Source organism: Vanacampus margaritifer, chromosome 18 (genome assembly GCF_051991255.1).
Source record: "Vanacampus margaritifer isolate UIUO_Vmar chromosome 18, RoL_Vmar_1.0, whole genome shotgun sequence".
Taxonomy (NCBI): domain Eukaryota; kingdom Metazoa; phylum Chordata; class Actinopteri; order Syngnathiformes; family Syngnathidae; genus Vanacampus; species Vanacampus margaritifer.
In genome coordinates this window covers 5,929,681-5,949,099 of record NC_135449.1, presented here as the reverse complement: position 1 = coordinate 5,949,099, position 19,419 = coordinate 5,929,681, and the positions used below count along the sequence as shown (strand labels likewise).

General features: G+C 39.6%; 3 protein-coding genes across 5 annotated transcripts; all 3 read left to right on the top strand.

The window, feature by feature from the left end:
- Positions 1-3: 3 nt before the first annotated feature.
- On the top strand, positions 4-8,330 carry LOC144038388 (gap junction alpha-4 protein-like). Of its 2 annotated transcripts, XM_077550861.1 has the most exons (5): positions 4-966; positions 2,365-3,079; positions 5,369-6,315; positions 7,928-8,024; positions 8,265-8,330. In XM_077550861.1, exons 2-4 carry the CDS (start codon positions 2,387-2,389, stop codon positions 7,992-7,994), a joined length of 1,707 nt encoding a protein of 568 aa, XP_077406987.1. In that variant the 5' UTR covers positions 4-966; positions 2,365-2,386; the 3' UTR covers positions 7,995-8,024; positions 8,265-8,330. The 2 variants fall into 2 exon arrangements, with proteins under 2 accessions (XP_077406987.1, XP_077406988.1); XM_077550862.1 differs by lacking the exons at positions 7,928-8,024; positions 8,265-8,330 and having other exon boundaries at positions 5,369-7,434.
- On the top strand, positions 8,045-10,632 carry LOC144038390 (putative protein MSS51 homolog, mitochondrial). Of its 2 annotated transcripts, none has more exons than XM_077550863.1 (6): positions 8,045-8,355; positions 8,840-8,986; positions 9,065-9,189; positions 9,428-9,991; positions 10,076-10,169; positions 10,267-10,632. In XM_077550863.1, exons 1-6 carry the CDS (start codon positions 8,339-8,341, stop codon positions 10,469-10,471), a joined length of 1,152 nt encoding a protein of 383 aa, XP_077406989.1. In that variant the 5' UTR covers positions 8,045-8,338; the 3' UTR covers positions 10,472-10,632. The 2 variants fall into 2 exon arrangements, with proteins under 2 accessions (XP_077406989.1, XP_077406990.1); XM_077550864.1 differs by having other exon boundaries at positions 8,045-8,365.
- A 147-nt stretch (positions 10,633-10,779) lies between these two features.
- On the top strand, positions 10,780-18,964 carry cog7 (component of oligomeric golgi complex 7). Its single transcript, XM_077550860.1, has 17 exons — positions 10,780-11,336; positions 11,531-11,679; positions 11,753-11,869; positions 11,952-12,120; positions 12,223-12,305; positions 12,932-13,054; positions 13,120-13,318; positions 13,390-13,517; positions 13,598-13,752; positions 13,841-13,957; positions 14,794-14,859; positions 15,004-15,190; positions 16,275-16,415; positions 16,488-16,571; positions 16,664-16,778; positions 16,883-17,026; positions 17,964-18,964. The coding sequence occupies exons 1-17, from the start codon at positions 11,171-11,173 to the stop codon at positions 18,128-18,130; spliced, it is 2,310 nt and encodes a 769-aa protein (XP_077406986.1). The 5' UTR covers positions 10,780-11,170; the 3' UTR covers positions 18,131-18,964.
- Positions 18,965-19,419: the final 455 nt, after the last annotated feature.

The following is a 19,419-nucleotide window of genomic DNA, read 5'->3' as shown; positions in this document are numbered from 1 at the left end:
TTTAACAGTCTTTTCTGTTAACCGCCACAATTTATTTATAAAAAATGAATAAATAATTAAATTAAATGTCAACTACCTGGGTGATTATATGTTGTGTACATATTACTTTCTGACAAATAAGAACAGAAATTGTATTTATCATAAAAAATAATTACAATACATATTAATGGCACGGATGTTGTTGGCTACAACCGGCGATGATTCCCAGTTGTATACTGACATATAATCTGCACACAAGATGATTAAAAAAAATTGTCTTGGCCTTTTTCTTTTTACAGATCGTGTGGTATCACGAGGAGTGTTTGGGTTTGAGTGAAACGCAATTAGAAAGAGCAAAGATAGCGAAACTGTGTAATTCAATAATTATTGGATCATTGTGCACTAAAAAAAACTGTGCTATGTAGTGTACTTTCATTTTTTTTTTTTTTTTAACAGGTTTTTGGAGCGGCCGAAATGAGTTTCCTTTGCAGGGTGTCTGTCTGGTCTCTCCCTCAGACATAGGGAGAGGATCAATATGAAAAGTGCATGCCTCTGATATATGAATGAGATGAGTTTTATTGATCAGTGATTGGAAAAGGACTGACAGGGAGGGAGGAGGCTCAGGTTTGCTAAGTGAATGTGTTGGTGAATATTATGGATTTTCTGATTAGGAAAAAAAAAAAAAAAGAACAGGACTGGCAAACCAACATGGTCACACACACACACACACATAGCTGTTTTGATACAAAATAATATAATTTAAAAGGAACTTGGTGGGACTCAAATATTTTCCAAAGCTTTATCGTTTCGTCAGGCACTGTGCGAATGAAGAATCTCAACATTGTTACAATGTCATTTTTGTACTTCCTGTGTGTCGTATTAAATACTCCAAGAAAACTTCAGTGTATCTGAATTCTATTTGTCAAAGAAGAAATTCCATTGTGGACATCTCACCACGTCTGACTGCAGAAAAAAAGAAAGAAAGAGGTAAGCAGAAAAGCTCTTGTTGATTTATTTTGTTAATGTTTGTACGCTGGTGGTAAAATTGCTCCTCATCTTGTTAAAGTTCCAAATCCAGTCGGAAGGCTTGTTTTTGAACAATGCGTTTGTAATTTATCATTTTTATCATTTAATCTTCTATGTTTTCATCAAATATGCTGTTTTTGACATGAGGCTGTTTGGATTTCTATCTAATTGTTGTAGTTTTGAAGTTACTGTGTTACAATATTTGTGATCGTACCACACTTTGCCATATGTGGGCTGAAAAATGACCCCAAACACTTTTTATGGAATTTCAACGATTAAGTGTACAAACGTTGCTTTTTTTATAATATTTATTTTTATCAATTGTGACTGTCAGGAATCCATTTACTATTGCTATACACATCTAATCCCTACGACGGCGTATTAGGGTCACGTATATATATATTATTATTATTATTATTAAAAAGATAATAATAATAATTCAGAGGGCATGGGACAATATTCCGAGAGAAAAAACTCGCTAACTTGCCACTTTATAAACTCCTTTTTTTTCTCTCGCAAAAAAACAAACAAAAAAAACCTCAGAAAGTTACGAGAAATTCACGTAGCGTAGCTATAGTCTAATCATGTGAGGATTCGTTGGTGGTTAAGGGGACACTGTTTATAAAATGAAAAGGCAGAATGGAGACGGATTCATTCTTAAATTTAAACTTTACTCGTCATTCACCGCAGCAAGAGCGTCAACACTTCCTGATCCCCTATCAGCTGACTAACATCAACCAATCAGATGCTAGCATACGTAAGGTAAATGCCAGTGAATGACGGAGAGCAGCAGATTCGACACATCAGCTTAGATACTAGGGAAAAAAAACACCAAAATGTGTAAATAATAATTCTGGAAACATAAATGTACAAGTAAATATACATTTTAACAAATTAACTTCAATGTTTGATCGTATGGGCGTAAACCTTCACAATTTATTAAGTGGCAAATTTGCACGTTTTTTTTCTCTAAATATATATTTTTTATACGTGTCCCTAATACGCCGTCGTAGAATGTTATTTCAAAGTACAAGATATATGCAAGGAGAAGGTTGAGAATTAATGATTGTATACCGTCGTACTTTTCATTTTAATGTTTTTTTTTTGACCAGATTTTCTAAAAGTGATGTCACACAAAAGCATTCCTCAAAAAGGCACTCCTACACACAAAGCTTAGTTTCTCCAAAATGTTTCATCCCATTTTCAAAATTCTTGCTACCTTGTACTCGGGTTGACATGGCCTTCCCAACAACACTTTGCATTTGGACACATTTTCATTTTTTGGGAAATCCTGTCACAACAATGCTTTTTGATGTCAATGCTGCCTACAAAACTCAATCAAATCTTTTCGCTCCACAGGAAGGTAATCGAAGGTGCTACAATGAGCTGGTTGTCCCTGATTCAGTACCTTGATGATATCTACCACCATTCCACTTATGTGGGTAAAACCTGGCTCGCTGTCTTCATCATTTGCCGCATTGTGCTGTTCACCAACCACGCAGTGCCCATCTACCAGAATGAGCAAGGCGAGTTTACGTGCGACACGGACCAGCCAGGCTGCGTGGAGAATTGTTACGACACTCTTTTCCCAGTCCCGTTCCAGCACTTCTGGGGCTTCCAAAACATTGTGGTGGTCTTTCCCTCCATCCTATACCTGATCTACGTCGTCACGAAAACCACTCGGAAGGAGCGGGCAGATGTCAGGAACCAGCGCACCGTGGCGGGCGCGCCGCGGGACGAAGAACGCCAGGATATCAGGAAATGCATCAAAAAGGACGGTCTGATGCCTTGTTACGTCGCTCAGCTGCTTATGCGCTCCATTTTGGAGGTGGTCTTCACGGCTTTGCAGTTGTACAGGTATGGCGTCACCGTCCTCAACTCGTACAAGTGCTCAGCCTCGGCCTGCGGCTACGAAGTGGACTGCTTCGTGACGCTGTACGAGTTGAAGACCTACGTCCTGTACTACACGTACGCCGTCTCCTGCCTGGGTCTGGCTATCGACATTTGGGAGATGATCTATCTGTGCATTGGCACCCGTCGCCGCCAGCCATTTAACGACGTGCCCCTTGTTGAGGTACGGGTGCTAGAGAGAGAGCGCGATAACGGCGCCCGCGTTCATCGTCAAGCCCCCACGGCCGGACCCTCCCCACCACGGCGCCAAAAGAATGCCCTCGTTTATGTTTAACTAATTTAAAACATCATAAATCATGTTTCGACTAAGTGCCGTCTCAAATGTTCTCCAATTTCCATACTGTAAATGTATAGGATTGTATATGTCAAGAAACGTTTCTTGGGAGTGGTAAAATGGCGGCCTCGTGGCTTCAAAAGTCTTCCATCCAGTAATTTATACAGATCAGTGGGGGTCCAGAGACTGGTCTCTGCCTTTAGATGAATTGACCTTGTTGACCCCTCCAGTCAGGTTGCAATTTAGTAGGGCGATGCTCAAACAGTCCAGCAGGAGGCGACAGGCCATCCCTTTTGTTGTGAGTCGTGTTTTTTTTTTTTTAATCTCTCAACAATGGGCAGAAACTCTGGAGCAGTCATCCGGCCGTGGTTGTACTTAATTGTAAAAATTATTATTATTATTATTAAAATAATGTGATTTAAATTTTAGCTAATTAGTGCTTGTATTTTTTTTGTTTATTCAAATGTATTATTATTTTTTTTTAATATTGTTACTAACCTATTTAGATTTACAACAGAATTGTGCAATAGTTTTTTGTTTTTTTTTTAAATGTAGGATGATTAATGGCTATAATGAGTTCTTAGCAGAACATTGTAAATACGAGTAGAACTAGATAACAGTAAGAAATCTTGCTTCAGCTTCAGAATGATGAAACAACAAAGAAATAAAATGTTGATGACATCAAAGCTATCCCTTTGAAACCAAAGCTACATAAAAGCTAACTCTTCCTACAGCTGCATTGTTATTCAGGCTCACTCGCTGTGCGAACTGAGGGTGCAAGGACAAAGACGAAGAAGGTAAATTTGCCCCATTCTTTGTTTGTTACTTTCTTTGTTATTGAACCTATAAACAAGTAGCAAAAAAATAAATATAAAGATTTAAAAGAAGAAAAAAAACTTCTACAGTCATCATTAGTCACGGTTTGCATGTTTAAAAGGAGTAAGAAGAAGTTGAAAATGTATCTAGTCCTACCCCTTATTCTTTGTATGTTTTGACTTATTTCATTATTGATACAATAATAGGTTAATATATTTCAATAAAAGAAAAATGTACAAACCTGCTCATGTATCTAACTCCATTTTGACATGTGTACATTTGCCAGCAACATAAATACATGAAATTCATAGGCATATACCATAATACATTTACATTACACTCATACTGATACATCTAAAAAAATGTACATTTATGCAATTTGACCAGCTCATGTCTGATGTAATTTTTTTGTTTGTTTTTTTACTTTTCTTTTGAACAATTTTTTAGGTCACTTCCTGCACCTATCAGCTTTTATCTTCCCTCTATAGTAGAGTGTGCGGACCCTCACACTCTCATTTGAAGTAGTGTCTTCAAATACGGAAGCGTATTGCATTCATTTGAAAAAAAAGTCTTGTTTTTCTGACTAATTTATTGGGGGAGCTTTGTTTTTTGAGTATTTTTTTTTCTGTTTTATTGAATATTTTTTCCCTACTTTTTTTGAGTATTTTTTTTTCCGTTTTAAATTTTTTTCCCCTTTGTTTTTATGAGTCATTTTCCCCTGTTTTATAAACTAATTATTTTTCAGATTTTTTTTTTTCTGTTTTTCGGATTTTTTTTTTTAAAGCCGTTTTCCCTCAGAGATTAGAGAACAAACCACAATACAGGATACACATTCATTCCTTTATTGAGAGTCAGTAAGTAAACATGACCATCTTATTGCATGTGGAGGTATGCGGGAAAGTTATTAGCTATCAGAGTCTCTCTGTTTTTTTGAATATTTTTTTTTTTCAGTTTTTTGGATTTTTTTTTTGTTTTTTTGAAAAAAAAAATCTGTTTTTTTAAAAAAAAAAAAATTCTGTTAAAAAAAATAAATAAAAATTCTGCCTGTTTTTTGGAATATTTTTTTGACAGAAAAAATAATTCAGTAAAACAGAATAGAATATTCAGGAAAAACAGAAAATTAAAAAAAAAAGTGAATGCAATACGCTTCCGTATTCGAGTTATTTGCGCATGTCAATAAGTATGCAGGAAAAAGCAAGATACGTTATTTATTTATTATTATTTATTTTACCCAAAAAGAGTTACAATTGTGTGTTACTTAGCAAAGTAACTAAAAAAGCTAAATTCATCTCAGGTTTGCTAAACATTGGACGTTTTAAATTAATGAATGAATTTATTTAATCAAGACTTCTCTCTCCACAGGAAGCAAACCAAAAGGTGTCCGTAACAATGAGCTGGGGTTTGTTGACTCGGTTGCTGGATGAAATCTACCACCATTCCACATTTGTGGGCAAAGTCTGGCTCACCGTCCTCATCATTTTCCGCATCGTGCTGATCGTTGTCGGTGGCGAGCCCATCTACAACGACGAGCAGAGCACGTTTTCCTGCGACTCGACTCGGCCCAGCTGCGTGAACAAATGTTACGACGACTTTGCGCCGCTCTCCCACGTGCGCTTTTCGGTATTCCAGGTCATTCTCGTAACCATGCCTTCGGTCACGTACCTGGTCTACGCCCTCAACAGGATCCCCGTGGAGGAGCAGGCGAACGACGAGACCATCGACATGGCGGAATCGGAGAACGGGGTCAAAGGCGGTGACGCAACCAAAGCGGACGCCAAGGTGCGCCATGATGGGAGGCACTGCATCAAAAAGGACGGTCTGATGCCGAGTTACGTCGCTCAGCTGCTAGTACGCGCCATCTTGGAGGTGGCCTTCTTGATCACGCAGTACTACCTGTATGGCCTCACCGTGCCCGAATTGTACATGTGCTCTTCCGTCCCCTGCCACCGCCCCGTGCGATGCTACGTGTCGCGGTCCGCGGAGAAAACCACCTTCCTCATCATCATGTACTGCGTCTCTTTCCTGTGTCTGGCCATCAACATTTGGGAGATGTGCTATCTGAGTATCTTTCACTGGAGTAAAACAACCGGTCGGGGTCGGCCGTCCGACGACGGGCCCCTTGGTCGGGTGTCGAAGAGAGAGGGCAATAACAGTTCATCATCTCCCCCACCAGAGTACAACGTCATCATCGAGGCCCTCACGGAGCGCACACGACCCCCCGGCCGGATCCTCCCCTCCACCGAAAATAAGAAAGCGTGCCGGCAGAACAGCGTCAACGCGGCACTCGAAGAGCGCCTGTCACGCCGACGGTAATGAGTGCTTAAACGCCAGCCACGAAGCTATTTTGGATATTCTTATTCTTCGTTTCTTGTGTTCATTTATTGCTATTGAAGTTCTTGTATACTGACCATTTTCCTCCAAAATTGTCAAATTAACTCATTTACTGCCATTGACGGCTATAGACGTCAAAAATTCATTTGAACTATTTCTATTTGTTCCACTTTTGTTAGCAAGAGTATGAAAACCTAGAAAAAAATGTATTGCACATTTAAACAGATATAAAATGTGATTAGTCGTGAGTTAACTATTGAAGTCATGCGATTAATTACAATTAAAAAATGTATTCGTCTGACGCCTCTAATTTTTTAATATTTTCTTTTTTGTTTTTATTTAAACTCAAGATTAATCACAAATTTTATATCTGTTCAAAATGTACAATACTTTTTTTCTAGGTTTTCATACTCTTGTTAACAAAAGTGGGAAAAAATGTGAAACTCTTAGAAATTGTTTTTTAGAATTTTTGACGTCTATAGCCGTCAATGGCAGTGAATGAGTTAATTGCCATAAAGGTCAGAGTGACATCAGTGGTACAAATGGGGTTTTCATGACCAGGAACATAACAACAAATCTATATTTATTATTAAAATTATTATATATTTATTCATGTGCAATCAGAGTTGTCCCATCCATGTTTTAAATTAATAATAATAATAATAATTTAAATTATTTTAAAAGAAAAAGTCTACATGAAAATGACATCCAATGCAAATGCTCCCATTTTTAAATGATCAATGCCAATGGCGCTCTTGTGTTCAGCTTCTGACATAGATAGATGACCTCTCAGCATGTTTGGCTTCGCTGAGAAGAGTTTTTCATGTCCAGAAATCATGGAAAGACATATTGAGATGACATCGCTGTCACATTTTAGAACCACACAGAAATGCATTTTGACTGACCCCCAAAGGTCAGAGAGTGACATCAGTACAGTGGTACAAATGGGTTTTTCTATCACACTTAGATCTTAACATAAACATGTTTCTAATTTCTTGCATAGAAATGTCATATACTGGGTGTCGAAGACCTCTATTGACCGTAGAGGTCAAACTCAGAACACCTCCACGTCTGAAATTAAAGAACAAGCCCTGACAGTTTCATGCTTTTTTATTTTTTTTTGTTTTTTTTTTGCATAATTGGTAATACTTAACAGTCACACATGACACATTTGAGACTTAACATTGTTGACATGTCGAGAAAAGATGAATGCTGCGTCGATTTGGCGACCTCTTGTGGTCGAAGTGCAGTAGTGGGTAAATGCTCAAATGTCTTTCCGTCATGACTCGCTTAACTTCACTTAAGATTTATTCACCCCTCCCTGCTCTCCTATGTCCTCTATTCATCACTCTATTCTTCTCTTTCCCTCTGTATGATCTGAGGCGTCGTCATCTGTTGTCCCGTCCACTTAAAAAGGAGAAAAAAAGGGGTAAATGAACGACATGGTATGCAAACGTAGCTACCTGTTGTATCATCAGCGCTATTAAATGGATTTACTTCACAGTTGCCTTTGATCAATGTCTCCTAGTTCAAATCGACCTCTCCTTCAGTGTGATCGTCATTGATTTGTAACGCTTGATTTCTGTATAGAATCTCTACGGAAACGGACAGGTGCACTGTACCTAATGTTTTGGTCAGCTGGAGTAATTATTTTTGATAAGACACTGACCTCTAGTGGTCAGAACACGTAAGTATGAAGTCCTCTGGTCAAACTGACAAACAGTACTTCGCACTCTTCTCTAAGCCAATGTCACCCCCCCAAAAAACACAAAAGCCTACAGTAATGAAGGCGTGTTTGAACAATTTCATTTGGTCTTCATTGTTTTGTCATTGTGTGGCGTGTTTGTAATGTTGCTGTTGGAGCATGTGTAGGTTGTCAACCGTTCAGACTGGATGGATGACAACAGGTGTTTTCACGTTCCTCTAGCCCAACTTGGCGTCAGAAGAGTGGAAGAAGGAAGACCTCGTGAGTCGTGACCACCTTTACTAACAAGCTCCAAAATGACGGAAAGTGTGAGGTAGAGTACTGTACGTTTGTCTTCAATAGTCATTTAAGTTTGATTTCCCCCCCTCTCCAATTCAAGTATCGTACCGTTTCGCGCATGCGCTGTTGCAACAAGCTAGCCACGTTTGTTTGACTTATTTTCTTTTAACGAATGTTGTTGCTAGTCTTGGATTTTAAACTTTTCTGTCCGTATTGCTAATAAATTTGCACCTTTACTATCCATAATTTCCAGTAAACAATACTTTTAAGACGTTTGAAATGTCATGTGGTTGAATGGCCACCCTCCCTAAAAACAAATGCCCCATGCTAAAAATAGCTAATGCTAGTGGGAACCCAGTAATATAGCCATCAATGACTGAAGTCTTTAGATGATTGTGACAATTTGGTCTAAGACACAGCATAGGCACTGCAGGATTTTGTTTAGCTGGTGGAACAGACACCAAACAGCAGTTTGTTGGCAGGGTTGATGCTTTTACGATTGTTTTATCACTTTCCAGAGAGCCCCCAGAGACGGATAAGTCCATGTCTTTCCGTTCCCAAAAGGAGATGTTTGAGAAAATGGAGGAGTCTTTTAAAATGTGCGCGCAATGTGAGAAGAGCTCAAATCAGCTGTCAACCCCTCAAAGCCTAAAGCGCTGTTCCAGGTAAACAAAAAATAATAATAACGTAGATACTAGATATGTTTATTCTATTTTTCCCCTCACAATTATGGTTCTTTGCAGATGTTTGAATGTTTATTATTGCTGCAAGGAGTGTCAAAAGGGCGACTGGCCCAAACACAAGAAGTTCTGCTCACAGCTGCGTCTGGCTGCCATTGACAGAGCGGTGGAATGGCTTGTGTTCAAAGGTGCGCAATTAAGAAACGTTCTCAACTAGAAGTAGCAAGTTCTATTTGGTCGACACATTCAGAGGTGGCGAACGTACTCACACTTTAAGCTCCTTGTTTAAAAATGACCTCTTAAAGTAGAAAACAGATACAACTCCTTTCACACACAAAAAAAAGTAGACTAGTAGTACTGTAGTGCACAGTGACTTTTGGGACACCCAATATTTTCACTACTGGATTCTTTCAAATGACCCAACAGGGGATCTTCCCTTCCCAACTGACAAATGGTCAAAGCCCGAGTCCGAGATCAAGAATTGGGACGACTGGCTCGCCATGCAGGGCGATCTCACTTCTCACCTTGATCCCATTTTGACCGGCGCGAACATGGCGGCCTTGTGGAGCGACGCAGGTAGGCCTCGACCTGAAGATGAAGACTTGAAGCAGTCCCTGTGGAGGGTCTGCAGCGAGTTCTTCTCCAGGCCTCTCACCATCGCTTGGGGGATGAGGCTGTTCCGCCTGGACCCTTATTCCAAGCCTCTCACCATCCACCTGGTGGGAGCCGGCCAGAGCGAGACCCTAGGGGCAAAGTTGACGGACTATGACGAGCTCAACAAGATGTTCCCCGGACACCAGGGGATAGAAATAGTCATGGTGGGACCGGAGCTGGCGAACGGGCCCTTTATGAGGCCTCCACTCAGAATCTTTGGACCAAAGCAAAGGGTCTACATCAGTGCCTACAAAGGCCTCTATCATCAATTCTGGGAGGACGTGATCGAGAAGGAGGAAGCAGCCAAGCCAGATCTGGTGGTCGGATTTCATCCTGGTGAGAGTTGTAAGATTGTAAATGTAGCACACTTCTACCCATCTTTGGTCACCACCATAACCCAACCCCTCCCTTCCCGTTAAGGATTTGACGCCAGTCAGGATTTGGAGCAGGGTTGGCTTCCAACACTTCTGCTTTTGAGGGATTATGAGATTTCTTCTATTTTCACTGCTCTGAGGTGAGCGTTTGCAATGCTAGTTATTAGCTACCCCCTCCCTTTCTCTTCCCTCATGACATGGGACAGCCGCTAACGCTTCTCGCCTCTTCATCCACAGCGAGGCCGAGATGACCTACTCGCTGCAGATCCTGCTGGAGTTGGAGATGGACATGAAGGGAAGTGGCGCCAACCCCTTTGCGTCACTCAAACCAGAAGTGGTGGGCTCGTGTCCCAACAAGCCGCCCGTATACTTGAACTCACACTATTTTTGTTTTAGAGGTCTACTGGAGACTGCAGAGTTTGAGGAACCAGACGAGGCCTAATGGGCAGATCAGTTCATGCAGTTACATACTCCATATAAAACTAAATATTATCTAAAAACTTAAACAAATTCATTGATTTTTGATTTATTTTTCAATTCATGGTTAATAACAGGAAAATCCTTATTTTTAAATTGTAATTAAATAAAAGAGGCTTAACATATGGTTGTGCTATTTCGGTTTCTGGACGGACATATTTCTTTGTGGCACTTGCAAGCGCCGATTCCCTTGTTGGTTTTCCTCAGTTGAACGCTAACATTTCCATAAAATGTGACTGCATAAATAACTCATTAAACGAATGTAGGTTCATAAGGATAATTATGTTCCATAATTTTTGGATTTATATTATTATTATGATTGCATTAGTGTAAAATGACAGCGCTTGTTTCTTGGGGAAGGTAAACATACGTGCACACACCGGAAGCTGCTGTCATCGCTTACTACGGATTCTTGCGCCACTATGAGCGATGCCTCAAGTAATCTTTCTCTAAAAAAAATTGACGTTTCAAATTAACTCTGGAGGAAGCCGTTGCCTTGTTGGAACTATACTTGGTTGTGATGATTATCTCATTCTCCTGGGCTATTTATTTTATATTCGTGTCGAAACCGTTGTTCGGGAAAAACTAGCTCCCCAGCGTTAGCCATGGCTCGATGACATTTAACTCATTTGCGTCGAGTGAATGAATCATCCGGAGGCTGCAGATGGATTTCTCAAAGTTCCTGGACGACGACTTTGATGTGAAAGACTGGGTGAATGGCGCCTTTAAAGTGGTGCAGAAGGATGCACCGGGGAAGGCGGATTCACACGCTGCGACGCTGGTTATGAAGCTGCAGCTTTTTATCCAGGAAGTCAACAATGCAATCGAGGGTCAGTATTGTATTTTCCCCTTTTCCCTTGTAGCTCCTTGTTAGAGATCAGTAAGTTGAGCAAAACGTATTGTACACAAACCACGTACCATTGTAAAAGCAGACATTTTCTGTGTACGGTTGTAGTTGAAAGAAAAATGAAGACAAACACTATTACTGTATGTCTCTTAAAGTACTTGTCTTTCTTTTGTATAGAGACCAGTAACCAGGCCCTGCAGAGCATGCCCAGAGTGCTGCGAGATGTGGAGGCATTAAAGCAGGAAGCTACTTTCCTTAAGGAGCAGATGGTTTTGGTCAAAGAGGACATCAAAAAGTTTGAGCAGGACACAGTCCAATCCATGCAGGTGTGTTAACATACGAAAATACCTGCTTTTAAACAAATGGAGTCAGAATCATCTTGTGCATGTTACTTTCAAGGTCCTGGTGGAGATCGACCAAGTGAAGAGTCGCATGCAGCTGGCAGCAGAGGCGCTACAGGAGGCCGATAAATGGAGCACGCTCAGTGTAGACATAGAGGAGACCTTCAAATCACAAGTATAATAAATCAATAGTATTGTTACTTTTTTTTTTTTTTTTTTAAATGGACTGCCGCAAACATTGTCCTCCCGTTTTTCAGGATCTCGCAGCCATCTCATCCAAACTAACCAGCATGCAGAATAGTCTGGCCATGCTGGTGGACACGCCAGACTACTCTGAAAAGTGCGTCCACCTGGAGGCTCTAAAAAACAGACTGGAGGCCCTCGCCAGTCCTCAAATAGTGGCGGCGTTTAATTCAATGTCTGTAGGTGAGTTAACAGTTTTATATTCCAACTCCAACGTCTTTGTTTATGTTAGTTTGTGATTTCCATGCTTAACTTTAGTGGCTTCCTTCACTTTTTTCTGTGCAGACCAAGCCAAACTGTTTGTCAAAGTCTTCTCGGAGATCGACAGAATGCCGCAACTCCTCGCGTACTACTACAAGTGTCATAAAGTGAGTAAACAAAGACATGCGGTTGTTCTAATAGGAATTTGCAATGTGATAACTTACATTGATGTTTCTGCATTTGGCAATTTATTATTATATTATATTATTAGTATGGGATTTTTTTTAATGGGCTTTAGGTGAACTGATGAATACACACACGCTCGCACGCACGCACGCACGCACACACACACGCACACACACATACTCACCCACATACAAAACAAAAAAAAAATATATATATATATATGTGTATATATGTATATATATAAAAAAAAAAAAAAACATTTATTAAATTTTTTTAAATTTATTTGTTTTTTTAAAAAAAGGAGAGCAATGATGATGTCAAATCGAATGAACAATACTGAGCTCTCCTGGAAAGAAAAAAAAAAGGAATTTGCAATGTCACAATAGCAAAAAAAAATCACTCAAATAATTCAGTTGGTGTTGTGCTGTTCATGCTGGTGCGCGCATTGGCCACCAGGGGGCAGTATGATACATAGTCATATTACACAAAGATTTGATGAGGTCACAGTTAAACTGTAATATCATTGGTCGTTTTTTTTGCAGAGGATAAACAATATATGCCGGTGAATATTTGTTTTGTTTTTAGTGATGCGACTTCATTTCCGCAGGGCCAGATAGTGAATATGTGGCAGGACCTCTCTCAGAGCGAGCTGGGTCTGAATCAGCAGCTGTCGGAATTCTACGACAGCTTGTTGTCCACGTGGCACACTCAGCTCCAGTGGTGCAGCCAGGTAAAAACGCGCCGGACCTCCTGAGTCATTGCATTGCCGTTAACATGGACTTCAATGGCCACCAGGTTTTCAGGAACCCTTACGAGGTGGTGACCGTGTTGCTGATCCAGACTCTGGGGGCCATGGTGCCGTCCATCCCCGTGTGCCTGAGCACGGCCATGGATCGGACGGCGCAAGAGCGGCGTCTGGACGTCCTGCTGGAGCTCAACCACACCACGCTCACCTTGGGGCACAATTTGGAAGCCGCCATGATGCCGCACCTCGGTCTGCACTACTCAATACAAGCAGTAGGTGGATTCTAATTGTAATCGTTGTGATCTGTGCTGTGTTGCTAGGCGAGAATAATCTCCTGAAGGTGAACGAGCTCGTGTGCGCGCTCTACGACCCTTATAAGCCGTACCAGTTGCAGTACGGAGAGCTGGAGGAAAATCACCTCCTCATCCAGATCAGTGCTGTTCCTTTGGTGAGATATGATAAAAAGCATATCATGAATATGATAATTCATTTTTGAGATTTTTGCGTAACTTGTCGTCCCATCGTTAGGAACACGGGGAGGTCATCGATTGCGTGGAGGAGCTGAAGCACTCGGTCGGGAAGCTTTTCGGGCTGGCGAGCGCCGCCGTGGACCGCTGTGTGAAACTGACGGACGGGCTGGGAGTGTGCGGCCTCCTCAAGGCTCTTAAAGCTCTCTTCACTAAGTAAATATCTTCTCACGTGTAATGTTGATTTTTTTTTTTGTCTGTTTCAATTCCCCAGCCCACGTTGATGTTGTGTTCTTTTCGCCAGGTACGTGTCCGACTTTGCCACCACACTGCAGTCAATCAGGAAGAAGTGCAAACTGGAGGATGCGCCGAGTTCTGCAGTTTTCCAGGAGGATTGGACTGCGTTCCAGAACTCAGTCAGGTTTGGGATGATTAATTGACGCTAAACTGCAGTACACTCTAAAAAAGAGAATTGTTGAACCAATTTAAGATCACAAATTGAATTGTCGACCAATTTAACTCGTTCACTGCCATTGACGGTTATAGACGTCAAATATTCATTTGAACTATTTCTATTAGTTTAAAAAAAAAAAAGAGTTTTTGCTAAGAGTATGAAAATCTAGAATTTTTTTATTGTACATTTAGAACAGATATAAAATTTGTGATTAATCGTGAGTTAACTCGTGAAGTCATGTAATTACTTACGATTAAAAAAAAATGTAATCGCCTGACGCTCCTAATTTCTAATAATCTTTTCTTAAATCGCGTCAGGTAACTAACATTTTTAATTGTAATTAATCGCATGACTTCAATAGTTAACTCACGATTAATCATACATTTTCTATCTGTTCTAAATGTGCAATAAAACAATTCTCGGTTTTCATACTCTTATTAACAAAAGTGGAAAAAATGTTAAGCTAATAGAAGTATTTCTAATTAATTTTTGCCGTCAATGGCAGTGAATGAGTTTAAAAAAAAATGGCTTCAATTGATAACTCACAATGGAATTAAGTTAGTCCAAAGTGAATATATTAATTATGAGTTCATATAACTGAATACTTTGGATTGGAGCCACTTAGGGTTAACTTAATTTCAGTTGGAGTAACTTAATTCAATCGTGTGTTACCAATTGAAGGGATTTATTTTTTTCAAGGTTGTCAACATCAATTTGTAATCTTTAATTGGTTCAATAATTCTCTTTTTAGAGTGTACTGATACAATCTGACATCACGTCAAAAGTTTTGTTGTCTTTTCTAGAATAATTGCCACATGTGGTGAGTTACTGAGACAATGCGGTGCCTTTGAGCAGCAGCTGTCAAACAAGTGAGTGAACTTGTCTGGATCATAATTTATCAGATTCTCAAAATGGGGCAGACAGGCTCCCTCTAGTGGTAAATAAAAGTAGTGGGATTAAACCCTACGTAATGTCACAGTATGCATTCTTTCGTGAATTATTAATTCCTGCAGGATCATGGGCACGGCAGGCAAGTACCTGTCGGAGTCGTACAGCCCCCGCAGCCTGGCGGGCATCCAGGAGGCCAGCGCCACCGAGAGGAAGGGCGCCACCAAGAATCCCTGGCACGAGTATAATTATCTGCAGAGGGGCAGCATGGCTGAGTACAACGCTCTCATGGAAGTGCTCTACTCCTTAAAGGTGTTTATATTTATTGTACATATCTCATGGCTACGTACAAGATATTTCAATATTAACTCATTCGCTGCCATTGACGGCTATTGACGTCAAAACTTCATTTGAACTATTTCTGTTAGTTTAACATTTTTATTTCTACTTTTGTTAACAAGAGTATGAAAACCTAGAAAAACATTGTTATTGTACATTTAGAACAGATATAAAATGTATGATTAATCGTGAGTTAACTATTGAAGTCATGTGATTAATTGCAATTCAAAATTAGCAGCGTCGGGCAATTAAAATTGTAATTAATTGCATGACTTCATGAGTTAACTCGTGATTAATAACAAATTTTATATCTGTTCTAAAAATTCTAGGTTTTCATACTCAGGGATGTGATTTTTCCGCTAATTCGCGGAATTCCGCTTTTTTTTTATCTCCCCCCCCCCAAAAAAAAAAAATCCGATTTTTATTATTATTTTTTTTTATTTATTTTTTATTTTTTAGTAGTTTATTGTGTATGCACATGACTCCGACAGATAACATCTTCTGCTATAACAAAGACATTTGTGGTGTGCTCTAATATGAGTTACTTTTCATTTGGTCATGATACAATTATTTGTTCATGAAATTTGAACTCTTCAACATTATTTATGTGTTAACTTAGTAATCACATTAGTTAGATATGATGATATTCTCAGTGATAGTTTTTAAAAGCAAAGGCAGTCCAATGTTTTTGAATGTGACTGATTTTGAGTTGACTAAAACTGCCATTTTATATGGGATAGTTCAATATACATTGAAAATTTATGCTGTTGTTTTGTCGATTTCTTTGTCATGTGAGTGCATTGAAAGTACTTAAAAACACGGAAAACCCATGAGCTCTGGACCCTGGACCTAGCTGGGTGCCAGCGGCCCCCAAACCCCCGGCTAAATTTTCAGATAATTTCACTTTGGTCAAATCACATCCCTGCATACTCTTGTTAACAAAAGTGGAAAAAAAATCATATAAATAGTTCAAATGAATTTTTGACGTCTGTAACCGTCAATGGCAGGGAATGAGTTAAAAATGGTCCAAAACCTTGATTCATGTTCGCCTTCACAGGAGAAGGGCGCCGTCAATTCCAATCTCCTCGCCGAGCCGAGAGCGGCGCTGACCCGCCTCAACCAGCAGGCCCATCAGCTGGCCTTCGACTCTGTCTTTCTACAGATCAAGCACCAGCTGTCTCCCGTGGCCAAGATGGAGGTGACTCACCGATTTACAAGCGTGTGAGTATTTTTGAGTCATTCCTTGATTGAAATTGTCGTTTATACACAGAGTCAAGACTCTGCGGGTTTCGGAGAGAGCTACACCGAGGACCTGCCCACGTTCAGCCTGTCGCCGCAAGAGTACATCACAAATGTTAGTTTTTTTCTTCTTCTTCTTTTTTTTTTTTTTATGTTCTAGTGGTGCTAGAGTAACGTTTGTGTTCACGTTGCTTGAACTACACACAGATAGGTCAGTACCTGATGTCTCTGCCGCTGCACTTGGAACCATTCGTGACACAGGAGGATCCGGCACTGGAGTTGGCCTTACTCGCCGGGAAGTTACCTTTTCCTCCAGAGCAAGGTTACTCGTCTCAACGGGATATTTTTCAACACGTTTAAACCTTTCCGAGACTTCCAGCGTGTCTTATTTCCTCGACGGCTGCCAAACTTTTCCCGCTTTCCCAGGCGATGACCTTCCCGAGTTGGACAACCCGGCGGACTACTGGCTGGGCTCCATCGCTCGGGCAACCATGCAGACGTACTGCGACGCCATTCTGCTCATCCCGCATCTGAGCGCACATTCCACCAAGCAGGTGGCCACGGATATCGGTAAACAAGACGGCCGCGGATGTGGAATGGAGATACTTCATTTGTACAGTTAAAAAAAAAATAATAATTTTGGGGGACTCATTCACTGCCATAAATTAATTTGGGGGAAAAAAAAGATATTGAAAATTAGGGGCAATTAATTGTAATTAATCACATGACTTCACTAGTTAACTCAACGATTAATCTAATTAATTCTATATGTTCTAAATGTGCAATAAAATTAAAAAATTTAAATAGGTATAGATCAAATGAATTTTTGACGTTTATAGCCGTCAACGGTAATGAATGAGTTAAAAAAAGAAGAAGAAAATACTGAGTTTTTAATCGTAATTAATCGCATTACTTCACTAGTTAACTCGCGATTAATCACAAATTTTATGTACAAAACTAAATGTACAATAAAAAGAATCTAGATTTTCAACAAAAAGTGGAAAAAAAATGTTAAACTAATAGAAAGAGTTCAAATGAATTTTTGACGTTTATAGCCGTCAATGGCAGCTAATGAGTTTTTTTTTTTTTTTGTGGATTAACTCTTTGACTGCCAGACGTTTTCAGAAACGGGTTGTCCCCAGTGCCAGTCGATTTTAAGCATTTTGACTGATCTTTCAAGGTCCATAGAAAATGATGTGTTTGGACTATGGAAACACACAAACTACCAAATGAAAGATTGGACTCTCATCTTTCATCAGAAAAAAAAGTTTGTTTCTACCTTATTCCATTTTTGAGTAATCAACAATAGAAAATGGTTAGTTTCACCTCTGTTTTGAAACAAACGTCTTTTAACGTCTTTGGCACTCCTCCGTAGGATTTTACTAAACGTTATTTAACGTTTTTGGCAGTCAAAGAGTTTAAAAAAAAATTAAAAAATTTTTTTACAATTTGTACACAAATATTTGTACACAATTCTAATAATGACAAATGAATTGTACGTCCTCAGACTACTTGAGCAACGTGATGGATGCGCTGGGCCTGCAGCCGTCTCGCGCCCTCCAGCAGATCGTCTCGCTGTTGAGGGCCAAGCCGGAAGACTACAGACAAACTGCCAAACAGTTGCCACGGCGACTCGTAGCCACCATCGCCGCCCTCCGCTCTATTGACCACTAGAAAAAACTTTAGCGGGCTTTCTGAGCCGCACATTTTCTTTGCATTTACACCGCTGTGTACATTGAGGTGGTGATTAGTATACAAGTGCAGGGTTCTACATTAATGGTGGCCCTACACGATTAACTGATTAGTACAAATTTCATAAATAAATGCAATGGAATTAGCACATTGTTGCTTTCTAAAAATGTAATATTTAATATTTTGAGTTTTATTCACTTTAATTGATCAGTCATCCTTAATCTTTTTTTTTTTTTTTTTTTTTTTTTTTTTTTTTTACCACACAAAATGTTAAATATTCTGTTCAATTATAAGTTGCCAAAAATCAATTACGTTCAAAGGCTTAAATAATAGAGTTTAAGGATGCTAAATATGAAATAAAAATTTTTAACTTTACATGTTTAGTTACATGGCCAGCGTCGGTCGGGTCTGGCACGACCACCACTCTAAAGGCTTAATGTAGGACCCTGCAGTGTTTTTCCTCCGCCCCCTAAACAGGAAGTATGAATGTCATGCTGAAATGAAATTTATAATGACGAGGTGTTTTTTTTTTTTTTTCTTTAATCATGGGTTCACTCTCAGCCCATTTGTGCATCTTCATTTGTTGCATTGCAATGTTACCTGATCAGGGTAAGTGTAAAAGCATTTAAAAATCTATTGGGTCATTTTATTACTATAAGGTAACATCGTGTTGCTAATTCTATTTAAGGTGAACAGATGTATGGTTACTGAGCTTCGTATTCTGATCGATCATTCTTTATCATTTGTGCTGTAAGTGGAATTTTCCATCATATTTTAAAAGTATGTAAATGTGTATATAAAACATTTACACAGCAAGCCTATTGTCTTGGTGAGATGTGTTTTGATTAAATTGAGGTACATTTAACATAAAAACAATTTGAGACTTGCTTTTTCAACGATAACAATGCAACTTTTACTTAATATAAAATGTCTTGAATGAAAATAGCTCTTTTGAATTATGTAACCAAATTCCAATATTTATTTAAAATCTCTGCATGTGAATTATTATTATTTTTTGTCCTTCTCCTGTGTTGCCACGTTCCTCTAATCTACACATGCCATTTTGCTGAAAACGCCCCCCCCCCCCCCCAAAAAAAAAAAGGTGCACCCAAAGTAAGTTTAAAGCTGTTCCTGAACCATTTGGAGTATCGGCATAGTCTCTCTCTCTCTCTCTCTCTCTCTCTCTCTCTCTCTCTCTCTCTCTCTCTCTCTCTCTCTCTCTCTCTCTCTCTCTCTCTCTCTCTCATCTCTCTCTCTCTCTCTCTCTCTCT